The 13,523-nt window shown below is 36.1% G+C and overlaps 1 protein-coding gene across 1 annotated transcript in view; it reads left to right on the top strand.

Moving 5' to 3' along the window:
- The window catches only part of RYR2 (ryanodine receptor 2), a 276,429-nt gene that overhangs the window by 213,962 nt on the left and 48,944 nt on the right, over positions 1-13,523 (top strand). The window contains exons 72-78 of the mRNA XM_087718053.1: positions 2,785-2,955; positions 4,296-4,355; positions 4,659-4,793; positions 10,710-10,822; positions 11,105-11,201; positions 12,016-12,119; positions 13,131-13,182. Coding sequence (XP_087574179.1) covers positions 2,785-2,955; positions 4,296-4,355; positions 4,659-4,793; positions 10,710-10,822; positions 11,105-11,201; positions 12,016-12,119; positions 13,131-13,182 — 732 coding nt within the window. The remainder of the gene's footprint in view (positions 1-2,784; positions 2,956-4,295; positions 4,356-4,658; positions 4,794-10,709; positions 10,823-11,104; positions 11,202-12,015; positions 12,120-13,130; positions 13,183-13,523) is intronic.

Genomic DNA, 13,523 nt, shown 5'->3' with positions numbered 1-13,523 from the left:
TAGACAGATAAAAGAATTTTGGCTGTGATTGTCATATTTAAAAAGAAACAAAGACAAGTAGATGCAATTGGAATGACATGCAACTTTTACAAATTGTACTCAATGTTCCCTCTAAGCTGCGCGGGTGCGCGGCCACACACGTGGCAACAAAACACCGCGCAGCAGTTTCCAACTGCCACCCAGGGTTTTTGTGAGACGCCTTCCATGATAATAGGAGAGGAGAGCAGCCTGGAGACAGCAATCACAAGGCAGAAAGTAGCTGAGAGAAGGGATTGCGGGGGTTGGGAGAAGGCATGGGATGGGCTTCCAGCAGCAGCTGCTCAGATTTGCCATTTGAGAGAGGGGGGGGATGGAGGGGGGGAACGCGAGTGTGTGTATCCCTCCTTCCTTCAGCCCAACACTCTCGCTGGCATTCTGGCCAGACGAGAGGAACTGCAGAGGGTCTCCTCAAGTCTAGGGCAGCGAGTCATTCGATGGGAATGTTGCCTCTTGAAAGGAATGACCCGGCTTGGCTCCCGCTTCGTCTCTCCTGCCTCTTCGCTTCTCCGTTCAGTCGTCAGGCGGCAGATCGAAAGCGGGAGCCAAACTGGGTCATTCCTTCCAAGAGGCAAGTTTCCCATCGAATGACTCGCTGCCCTAGACCCTCTGCAGTCCCTCTCGTCTGGCCGGGATGCCAGCAAGAGTGTTGGGCTGAAGGAAGGAGGGATACTCCCTCTCCCTCTCTCTCTCTCTCCCTCCCTCTCTCTCTCTCTTTCTCTCATTAAGAGAGAGAGAGAGATAGTTGGTGGGCAGGCTTAGCACTTTGTTAAGTTTGTTTCTCTTTGTGTTGTGTATATATACATGTCTCCATGGATGCAATTGTGCAAGCATTTTTTCCTCTTTAAAAGAATTTTTGGATTTCTCCTCCTCAAACCTTTAAGACTGAAAGACTTAGAGTTGAAATATAAAGAGATTGTCAATCGCCATACTGTTAGATTGATAGGCAATTATGGACTATCTTGATTATATCCTCCTTAGAAAGAATATGCTACTGTATGGTTGAGAAAAAGATCAAACTTCATTCCATGGAAACCCAACAAAGTTCATAGGGAGGGTTTCCTTCTACGAAGGGCTTCTTGGGTCAAGAGTGAATATCAGTTATCAAAAATGTAGGTAGAAAATTAAGCAGGCAATAGGTAATTGCAAAAAGGGAAGCCAACTTTCTGAATTCTGTTTCTTTGCACTTAGTGACATAAATAGACTAATGTTCTGAAAACCTGACCTAAATTGCTATGTATTTTAAATAGCTGTAAAGCTATGGTGAAAAAGTTATTCTCACGGTATTGTGATAAATTCAATAAAAAGAAGGGAATTATTTATGAACTGAAGGAGAAATGAGATATTGGATAGTAAATGGACAAATAAAATTACCAATCAAAGAGAATATTTGCACCTCAGGGTTGAAATGAGATGTTCTCTCTTACTCTTTCCTCTTCCTCTCTTCTCTCTCTGTCTCTCTCATCCTCTTTCTCTTTGTTTTCTATTCTTCTGACACTTTCTCTCTCCTTTTCTGTCTCTTTCTGTCTCTCTTCCCTATTTTTTTCTTCCTCTTTCCCACTCTTTTATTATTTCTCTCTACCGCCCAATTTGTCCCCATACTTATCTTCGACTGATCATGTTTGCAATAATTTACCTTCTTTCTTAAATAGGCACAGTTCCCTTACCGGATCCCTCACTCACTCAAACACACACACACACACACACACACACACACACACACACACACACACAAACATTCACGCACACATAAAACCATTTTTCTCCATTCCAATTCGGATCCTATAAATCAATTGCTCTGTGAAACATCTGTGAAAAAAATTAAGGTGCTCAGGCATGAAAATGTGCCGCTCAAACACTATACTTTTCCGCACACACTGAAAAAAAATTAGAGGGAACATTGATTGTACTGTATTAAAAATAAATCATTAAGGAAACCGCTATTATGCGAGCAAAATAATAGCATGATGGTAATGTAGTTGAAAACAGTAAGATATAGTGGCAATATCCTAGGACTGTGATGGCGAACCTATGGCATTCGTGCCACAAGTGGAACGCGGATCCATTTGTCAGGGCACGGAGGCATTGCCCTGTCAGCTGGCCAGTGTGCATGCTTCGACCTTCTTTTGAGGCCATTTTTCAGTTTCCGGAGGCTTCCCTGAAGCCTCTGGAGAGCGAAAAACCAGCCCTACAGACAAACTGGAAGTCTGTTCCTGAACTTCTGGTTTGCCTATAGGACCATTTTTTGCCCTCTGGAGCCTTCAGGAGGCTTTCCTGAAGGTTCTGGAGGGCGAAAAACAGCCCTATGGACAAACTGGAAGTCGCTTCGCCTATGGGGAAACCGGAAGTTTGGGAATGGTGACTTCCGGTTTGTCCATAGGGCCAAATTTTGCCCTTCAGAGCCTTCAGGGAAGCCTCCTGAAGTTTCCAGAGGTTGAAAATCGGCCCTACGGACAAACCGAAACTCAACATTCCCGAACTTCCAGGTTCCCTGTAGGTCCATTTTTTTGCCCTCCGGAGGCTTCAGGGAAGCTTCTGAAACCTCCAGAGGGCGTCCGGGGGGGAGGCTGTTTTCGCCCTCCCCAGGCTCCTAGAAAGCCTCTACTGCCATCATTACTGATATAAAATGATTCATGGCAAAGTAATTTCCCTGGTGTTTCTTACTTTTTCGTTTCAACATCCCCAAGAGATCATTATTGCTTCCCTTATTTTATAATTTGAGAATGAATTATTACTTTTACATTGCAGACAGCTGTTTCTGATCAGGAAAGAAAAAAAATGAAACGAAAAGGGGATCGTTACTCAACTCAGACCTCTCTAATTGTGGCTGCATTAAAAAGATTGCTTCCTATTGGGTTAAATATTTGTGCACCTGGTGACCAAGAATTAATTGCTTTGGCAAAAAATCGATTGAGCATGGTAGGTTTCTTCTATAAATCATTTCTATATGTAGAACTTCATTTAATGTGTTCAATAGCTGTGGAAATCTTCCCCTGTACTCCTATCTTTCTGTCAGTGTTAAAATGCTGTCCTATTGTTTATTGATTTATAATTTATATTTCTTAACCACCTGTCTCACAATATAATCAATAAAATTAAACATTAAAGTCATAATAATTTAACATTTAGAATTATAAACTTATAAAACAACATTACAAAAATTCCCAAAGATGAATTCCAAGTGGAGATTCTCATGGGGCCAGTATGTATCAGAAAGCAATATGATATTTGCCTGGTTTAGTTCTTAGAAGAACTTGGCTTCCTGCCATTAAAAATAATATTAGTTACAAGTGTTTCTTGTACATGTTCTACTATTTTTTAAAAACATATTTATTATTTATTTTATTTATTATTAAAATTTATATGCCACTCAATCCTGAAGGACTCCAGGCAGCTTACAAAAGAAGAAAAAGAGAAAGAAAAAATAAGAAAAAAGACAGTTTAAAATCACAAAACCACATGCATTCATTCTAACCGGAGCTGGACCTCAACATGAGGTCAACAGCCCCAGGCCTGTCGGAACAGCCAGGTTTTAACAGCTTTCCTGAAGGCCATGAGGGAGGGTATGGTCCGGATCTCTGGGGGTAACTGATTCCAGAGAGTCGGAGCAGCCACAGAGAAGGCTCTCCTCCAGGGGCCCGCCAGCCGACACTGTCTGGCTGACGCCATATGAAGGAGGCCCAATCTGTGGGATCTTACTGACCGCTGGGAGGTATGTAGCAGTAGGCGGTCTATATGATAACTAGCTTCTTCAGAGTTTGGTCTTTTCTTCTGGAACACATTTGGATGACAACTTATACATTCAACAAGAATGGTATCAGAGAGGAGCCTTCCCCAAATGTCATCCCTTTCCTATAAACAATATGCAAAATGATTAAAAAAAAACACTTTCAAAATAAATATGAATGAAGTTGAAGTGCCTTAGATACTAATAATCCCAGATAGCTGCTGTATCCTAACTAAATGGAGCTGGCTGGAAAATGGAGAAACCCTTTCCCTTAGGTTACTCTTGTTACGGCTGTTACAAAATAATATTTCACCCAAGTAAAGATTGCTCTACTATGGAACTCATAAGAACATTTATAATAATTTATATTATTATAATTTATAATAGGTTTAATACCATTTTGCATATTTATAATGCATGCCATAATAATGAAAAAATGCTGCTTTGCAAGTTGCTTAGAATTATTTTTCAAGAGCTATTCCCTTCTTATATAATATTTTTCAGTAAAATATTTGCTATATTTCCTTAACAGAAGGACACAGAGGATGAAGTTCGAGATATTATTCGCAACAACCTCCATTTACAGGGCAAGGTAGTTTTCAAGAATTAACAACTATTGCTTCTGACCTAATCTTTTGAACAACAAGTTATATATGAGTGCAAATTGACACATATATGTATACATCTGTTCATGTATCCATATGTGCACACCAGGTGTTGAGTGAAAATATGTTCAGATATCTATGAAATGTAAGCAATGATTCTAATGCTGTCATAAAGTTAAACGTGCTAAATAAGTATAGTGATTTATTAGATTATCACAGTCTATATACAATTGTTTGGCTATTCATAATTTGAGACATATTTTTAGCATCTCACATATATTTTCTTGCAGCTTGAAGATCCTGCAATTAGATGGCAGGTGGCCCTTTACAAAGATCTACCAAACAGAACTGATATCACTTCAGATCCAGAAAAGACTGTGGAACGGGTTCTGGATATAGCTAATGTTCTTTTCCATCTGGAACAGGTTAGATGCATTAGTTACATTTTAATTTTAATTAGTTTTACAGATTCAATAGTGTACCTGCACCTTTTTACACTGAAAGTATTTGTTTTACATTATGTTCTTCCAAAAATCTATTGCACTCCATGAATATGCTAGTAGTCCTTGTTTAACAACCATTCATTAAGCTTCTTCACTAATCCTTACCAGGAAGCACACCTCTCATCATGTTGAGACAGAATAACAGGATTTGGGGGTGCACAGAAGGGAGAAGCAGTATAGTCATTCCATTGTTTATGCCTGGGTGAATATTGAAAGTATTAATCAGGAAATAAAAAAATGTGAAATAATTAGTCTGAAGCATGCATACAAAGCACCTTGGCTTTCTTATATCAATTGAAGTGACATATGATGGCATTTTAAGTAGCAGTTTATTAAAAGGCATAGTGATAAAATGACTGATAAAGTTTAATAGTAAAGTTTATTAAAAGGCATAATGATAAAATGACAAAGTAGATCACAAACTATTTCTTGGAATAGACAGCATCACCACTAGGTACTACATCTACACGGAGGGAAGTAAGCAGTGGGGCAGCACAAAGTTCCGTCTTAGGCCCAGTACTCTTCAATATCTTAGATAAATGACTTAGATAAGGGAATAGAAGGGGAACTCATCATATTTGCAGATGACATTAAGCTGGTAGGAATACACAACACCCAGAAGACAAGCTCAGGATCCAAAAAGATCTTCACAGACTTGAACAATGTGCCCTATCTAACAAAATGTAGACAAAAGCAAGGTTTACATCGAGGCAGGAAAAATCAAAGGTACAAGTATGAATTAGGTGAAACCTGGCTCAAAAACAGTAATTGTGAGCGGGACCTTGGAACCCTAGTGGATGATCACTTAAATATCGCCAGCAGTGTGCAGCAGTAGCTAAAAAAACTAATACAAGCCTTGGTTATATAAATAGAGGCAAAGAATCAAATTCACTTGAAGTATTAGTACCTCTTTATAAAGCTTTAGTAAGGCCACACCTGGAATGCTGAATGAAGTTTTGGTCATCACATTATAAAAAAACAAGTTGAGACTTTGGGAAAAAGTGCAAAGAAGAACAACTAAGACGATTAAAAGGCCTATAAATAAATAAAAGGAGCCGAGGTGGCGCAGTGGTTAGGGTGCAGTACTGCAGGCCACTTCAGCTGACTTTTATCTGCAGTTCAGCGGTTCAAATCTCACCGGCTCAAGGTTGACTCAGCCTTCCATCCTTCCGAGGTGGGTGAAATGACGACCCAGACTGTGGGGGCAATTTGCTGACGCAATTTGCTAAAAATCTGTAAACCGCTTAGAGATGGCTGAAAGCCCTATGAAGTGGTATATAAGTCTAATAAATGAATGAATGAATGAATGAATGAATGAATGAATGAATGAATGAATGAATAAATAAATAGACAAAAACATGAAGAACGGTTGCAGGATTTTGGTTTGGCTAGTCTAGAAAAAAAGAAGGACCAGGGGGGACATGATAGCTGCATTCCATATTTGAAAGGCTGCCACATAGAGAAGGGGGTCAGCTTACTTTTCAAAACACCAGAGGGCTGGACAAGAAATGATGGAAACTAATCAAGGAGAGAAGCAACCTGGAATTAAGGAAAAACTTCCTAACAGTGAGAACAATTAACCAGTGGAACAGCTTGCCCTCAGAAGTTGTGGGTGCTTCATCATTGGAGGTTTTTAAGAAGGGACTGGAAAGTCACTTTTCTGAAATGGTATAGAGTTTCCTGCTTGAGCAGAGGGTTGGACTAGAAGATCTCAAAGTTCCCTTCCAGCTCTATTCTGATTGAAATTTGTGATTGACTTTGTGCTCCCAAAGAAGAGGAAATGTCCTCTTGAAGTTCCTTTACTCTTTTGGAGAATTCAATTTAGTATTCTTAAATGAGTTATATTTAACTAAACAGGGGATTCTTCCATAACCAAGTCAAGGCAATAAAAACAAACCAACCAACCAACCAACCAACCAACCAACCAACCAACCAACCAACCAACCAACCAACCAACGCAACTTGAATGTGATGAAATCTCACATCAAAATATCTTTGGATTGGGAAAATCATTGATATTCTAATCTGGGTGAAAACATTAATCCTCATCCACACACAGTCACCATGTTCTTCTTAAAGTGCTGTATTAAAAACATTTACACTCTTTCAAGTGACATATTTTTATATATAGTTTAATACTCTTTCTTTTATCCACATACGTAAAATTAAATTTTTTTTCTACTTTATGTATTATTTTCTTTTATTATTTCCAGAACTTCTCTAATCGTGGACGGAAATGTTTCAGAATGGGAAGTATAGAGTATATGCTCATATGTTATGTTAGGAATGTATTGGTTTTGCCTTCAATAATTTTGTTTATGCATTTTGATGTGTTAAATTTCTAAATATCTGATTTGTGATTACTTTTTTTAGGTGCAATTTCTCATAACTTGCTTGCTACACTTTGGTTTATTCTTATGTTTGAAAAGTTTTGCACTTAATCTGACTGAGGGTTTTTGTATTACACTTTTATCTCTTTCTTTGTCTCAGTTATAACATTCACGTTTCCTTATTTGGATTTCAGTTACTCAGTGCACTAATTAATTTATTTTATGTCCTCACAATGTATGCTTTAAGTTCTTCAGTTTGTTTTACTATAAAAAGCTATCAAACTTTCCATATATCCTTCTAGGATGAATCATGTAGGCATACTGTAATTTTGTTCTATGTTCAGAGTAAATATTTATTTATTCAATATCTATAGCTGCCCATATTAGCCAATGACATTATCTACTGTGCAGGGCTTAGTATGTATTTAGTATGTAATGACATTAATAATGGAAAAAATCTACGACAAAGGAACAGAATTAGTACAATTATTATTTTTATTGCAATATGAGCCCCGGTAGTGCAGTAGTTAGAATTCAGTACTGCAGACTACTTCTGCTGCCTACTGGCTATCTGCAATTTGGCAGTTCAAATCTCACCAGGCTCAAGGTTGACCCATCCTTCCATCGTTGGATAATTGAGGACTCAAATTGGGGGCAATATGCTGACTCTATAAACCACTTAGAGAGGGATGTAAAGTGGTATATAAATCTAAGTGCTATTGTTATTGCTATATGGTTATGTTTTATAGAATAGACAAATTACACTATACTTGCCTGGACAAAAATGCAAAATGAAGGATAAAGAAAACTAATTTAAAACAGAAATAGTAGCAGTATCATAATAATGGGCAACCAATAACTCAATCTGTAATGCCTTCTACTAATCATTTTGCCACTCACCATCTCAAGAATCCTATATGTGAAAAAAATACTTTGTAATTCTCTATATAGAAAATTATATGCCTACTGCCAATTACCTCCACTAGACCGATTAGATCCCACAGATTAGGCCTCCTCCGAATTCCATCCGCCGGTCAGTGTCGACTGGCGACTACTCGGAGGAGAGCCTTCTCTGTGGCTGCTCCGACCCTCTGGAACGAACTCCCCGTGGAGATTCGAACCCTCACCACCCTCCAGGCCTTCCGCAAAGCCCTTAAAACCTGGCTGTTCCAACAGGCCTGGGGCTAAAGAACTGTTGCCCCCGTCTCGAATTGGTATGACTGTTGTGTTTTAACTATGCATTGTTGTTTATGTCGTTTTAAATTCTTGTTTGTATCCCCCTCCCTGGTTGAGTTGTGAGCCGCCCTGAGTCCCCTTCGGGGGAAAAGGGCGGCATATAAATAAAATCAACGTCAACGTCAATGTCATTCTGGTTATTTCAGAAGACAATCAAACTGAAGTGCTGTGAGCATAATTCAGAAATATCCACAATGATCTTGCAATTACCTTACCTATTCTTTTAGTAAAACAGTAAAACAGATTATTCTGCCTATTTTGGATTTTTATCCTGTTTTTCTGTTGGCACATTTAAGGTTACTTACAGAAAAGGCAAAATTATAAAACATTCTAAAAGTAAAATCAATATAAATTTTAAAAATCACAGTTAAAATTTGGTGAAAAATAGGCAGTTTCCTCATTTTCCTAAATACTGGGAATATGAAGACCAACTATACTTTTGTGGGCTGGGATGCTCCCTCAGGTTGGTGGTTTTCTTACAGACATTTCATTACCAAACTAAGTAACATCATCAGGGATATTTAGCACTGATGATATTAGTTGGTTTGATAATACAAGAAAGCCAACAAGTTCAGAGAGCACCAAGGACCCCAAAGTTCAACCTTGAGCTGCATTCTCTTGCAAATGAAGGTAAATATATGTGTCCCAGGATAATGTTGCAGGATTCAATCTGAGTCAGTCACCAGGACCACAAATTTATTCTTCCAAGATCAGGAAACTTCTTTTTCTCCAGAACATGTGCACTGGGCTGTTATTTGTGCTGCATTTGTATGCTTCCTGGTTGTGTGTAGCTTTTAGTTGTTAATTGGGATGTTGATGGCTGGCCATCAACTTGATTGTTGTTTCCCTTGTGCTGCCACAACCTCGACTCCTAAGTACTTGATTTAATTGATTTATGCATAGAATAGCCCAGTGCATGGATTCTGGAGAGAGATAAGTTTCTGGATGATTGGTCCAGCAGGAGCCTGAAAGCTTGGAAGAATAAACCTTTGGTCCCAGTGATCAACTCAGAACGAATCTTGCAATCCATTCTCTTCTATCAGCAAGTGTGCTTCCTTGGGAAGCGCATTCCACAACCTGAGAGCCACAAAAAAGAAGGACATTTATTTTCTAAACAAACAATACAAGTAGTTTTCACTTAACAACTACAGTTGGGACTGTTGCTAAGTTATATGATCATTAAATGAAACATCATGTGATTGTATCTGACTTACCATTAAGCAACTCACTTGCAGTTGTTAAGCATGATTTTATTTGACAATAATTTGCAAATTTCTATTGGGAATCCCTTTGACTTCACTTGGTGGCAATTGGCTATGAATGTTGCAAATGGTGATCATGTGTCCATGAGATGCTGTGACGATTATAAGATTTCACATTGGTAATAAATCTACATTTTCAGCACTATCAAAAGTTTGAGCAATCGCTGAATAAAGCAATTATTAATTGATGACTACTTGTATATGGAAACAAAAGATTTCCCCCCTAATTTCTTAACCTATAATAAGTGATGCAGAAAATGTAGAGCAAAACAGAAGATTCTTTTAGGTATATAGATTAATCTTTGTGGCTTTAACCTTGTTTTTTATACCTTTTTACATACAATTTCTGAAACCTGCATTTAAATGCAAATTATTGCTATGGTATCAGGTTGATTAAAACTTCCCAGAGGGTATGCATATATCTAGAATTTAACAATTTAATCTATGATTGTCGATAGTTTGACAAAGATTGAGTACAATTTTAAAATATTGTACTCATAGTTTGTAGCTTATACAATATTTGATTTTACTCAGATGATATAAATGCTTGTTTTCTCTATTATTAAAGTTAATACTGCAAAAGATAATAATTAAAATGTTTCTCGACCAGTGTATTTAGAAGGAGTTTAGGCTATACTTCAGCTAACTTGATTTAGTTCTAATATTTACAAAATTTCATTTTAGAAGCAAAATTCTACATATATTAACTCAAAAGTTAAAATAAAATTTATTTATTTATTGGATTTTTTTTATCCTGCGTTTATTATTGTTTACAAATAACTCAATGTGACAAACATACCTAATGCTCCTTCCTCTTCCTGCTTTCCTCACAACAATCCTGTGAGGATTGGGCTAAGTGACTGTTTAATTCAGTTTCATTCACATTAATTCACATCCAGTTGAATGGAATTTACTCCCTAGTAAATGGTGTGAGATGGAAGCCTCATGCCTTTAAAATAAATAAGCATCTATGAAGTGATTTCTGATTTATTTATTTTTTTGTTCTGTAGGTCGAGCATCCTCAAAGATCAAAAAAGGCAGTATGGCATAAACTCTTGTCCAAACAGAGAAAAAGAGCTGTGGTGGCTTGCTTCAGAATGGCGCCACTATATAATCTTCCACGGTATGTCCGATCTCTACAGAGAAGAGAAACATAACAAAATCACAGCGCAAAGTTCAGCAACATTAATAGCTTTAGAAAAAGAAATGTGAAAAGGATGTAGGAGTACTTTCTTTAGCCTGAAGGTCTGTTCACTGGGACATTATTTCTTCTTCACATAAATTAGTTGAGAAATATATGCTGTTTCTGTATATAATGATAGATATTTTTACAGTAAATATTTTGAATATTCAATAAGTGGGCATACATTTTAAAATACATATGTTTTGTTGACTTTTTTTTAAGGCACCGAGCTGTCAATCTTTTTCTTCAGGGATATGATAAATCCTGGGTGGAAACAGAAGACCATTATTTTGAAGATACGTTGATAGAAGACTTAGCAGTATGTTAGAATTGATTGAACTTTTAAAGATTCAACTGTTTATTTGTTTTGAATTGTATTGCAGTATACAACCTGGCCAATTCAGCCATTAGTAAATGGTAGAATTTGCTCATTATTTTGGTAATGTCGAGGTTTTTAAATTCATCCACAAAAAAAAAGTTGAAAAATATAGAGATATACTACAAGTTATATGTCCTGCTTCTTGTAAACTGCAAGAAATCCTTTTGAGGCTACTTTGGATATCCATAATTTTTTATATCAAGTTGCATAAACTGTAAATATATATGCTATTTTTGTTTCTTTTCAGCACTGCAGCTGTTACCCTAGCCTTATATTTGCCAGTATAATTATAGAAGTCAGTTCTAACATTGATAATTATGATATATCATTTGAGTTTCAAAATGATATGTCTTTCTGATTTATTATCAGCCTAATTCTGATTTGTTTTACTTTGACAGTTCCTTTTTTCTATCTTATGTGTGCATTAATGTGCATTAATCTACAACATCTAAATAATCAATAATCTAAATTGACTTGGTATGGCTTAATATGTATTTTGACTCAAAATATGGTATAGCATTTTGGAAGGTGTGCAACCTATGAAAAATTGAGTTAGGTTTTTCATAATAATTCAAGAAATGTAATTCAAGTCAATTAATATTTAAATATCTTAAGATCATATTCTCAAGCATACCTAATATAAATTTGTTTGGAAATAAGTTTGATGGCTCTCAGTATAATGTCCAAATATAATTACGTCTCAGATCTCAAACATTTTCTTTTCATGTTCTTACTCTTCTGTTTCTTGCTGTAGAAACCTGGAGCAGAACCAACAGAAGAAGATGAATGCATTAAGCGAGTTGACCCTTTGCATCAACTTATTTTACTATTCAGTCGAACAGCTTTAACTGAAAAATGGTGAGACAAAAAAGAGAAGATATTAATGATTGTTTGTAAATTGCTTTCTTTTCAAATATAGATAGAAACTTAAAAAAATTGTCACTAGAAAAAGTGATGTGGAGTTAAACATTAAAGTACTATTAGGCTGATTCATATAGTTTGATCCAATTTTATATTCAGGTATATCTACAAAACCTCTCATCAATAAATGGCAGAAAACCATTTATACAAATTTAATTAGAAAATAGGATTGAGCGAATAGGATTATTTTCTTACTGGTTAGGGTATAAAAGAAATTGCATGATTGATATTTCTCTGTTGGGTTATTAGAAATCCGGAATCTGAAACAGCATACCATATATATTTCTATATAAGCCCTTAATGGATAAGGTGACCCTTGAATTTTTAACTAAAATACTATGAAAAGTGTTCCTCCCATAGAGAAACCAACTTGCATTTTTCATGTTATTTTTGTTAAAATTTCAAGAATCTATTTATATGCGGGTATACGTGATTATAATTGGGAAATAGTGGTACTTTAAAAATTATTACTGTATGTACTCGTAGATAAACCCAACTATAGATAAGCCAATTTTTGGGAGGCATTTTAACACCTAAAATTTTCAGTTTATCCACCAATATATACGGTATCACTATTATTGCAGCTTATATATCTATATCTATATCTATATATCTATATCTATATATATCTCTCTCTATATATAAATATCTAACTATCTATCTATCTATCATCTATCTCATATACTGTATATATCATATGATATTATATATAAATATATAATATACTGTATATAATATAATTATATATATGTGTATGTGTGTGTGTATATATATGTTTGTATGTATGTATGTATGTATGTATGTATGTATACGTATACGTATACGTATACGTATATGTATATCTCCCTTCATTAGCCTTATCATACTTTCTTATGCATGCAAATTTTACTGTAGATACAGAACAGCTAGAATGATAATTGTAACCTGGGTTTTTTTCCTACAACACAGTAAATTGGACGAAGATTACTTGTATATGGCATATGCTGATATTATGGCAAAGGTAATTTTTTCCACCAAAATCCATAAGTTTTTTTTTTGTCACTTGTATAAATCATTACTTGACTTGAAATACAAACCTTAATACTTTCTAATCAAATGAACATTATAAATCCCCTTCTTCTTTGCTGATTCACCTATTAATCTGATTCCTTCTGTCCACCATTTCTTGGCTGTAAGATGAGCTAGATGCATCAGCAGTCTTGGGGATGTAATTGTCCCATGGCATTAAAAACTGTTACATTCTAAGTAATTGTTGGGAATTAACTACATACCATAACTTTGACAGCTGAACCTAATAATGTAGCAAACCCAGCAAAGCATCCTGTCAACAGTTCCTTAACG

This window comes from Thamnophis sirtalis, unplaced genomic scaffold, assembly GCF_051295495.1.
Source record: "Thamnophis sirtalis isolate CommonGarterSnake01/CBP01778 unplaced genomic scaffold, rThaSir2_p1.2 scaffold_6, whole genome shotgun sequence".
Lineage (NCBI taxonomy): Eukaryota > Metazoa > Chordata > Lepidosauria > Squamata > Natricidae > Thamnophis > Thamnophis sirtalis.
This window is presented reverse-complemented; position numbering and strand designations above follow the sequence as displayed.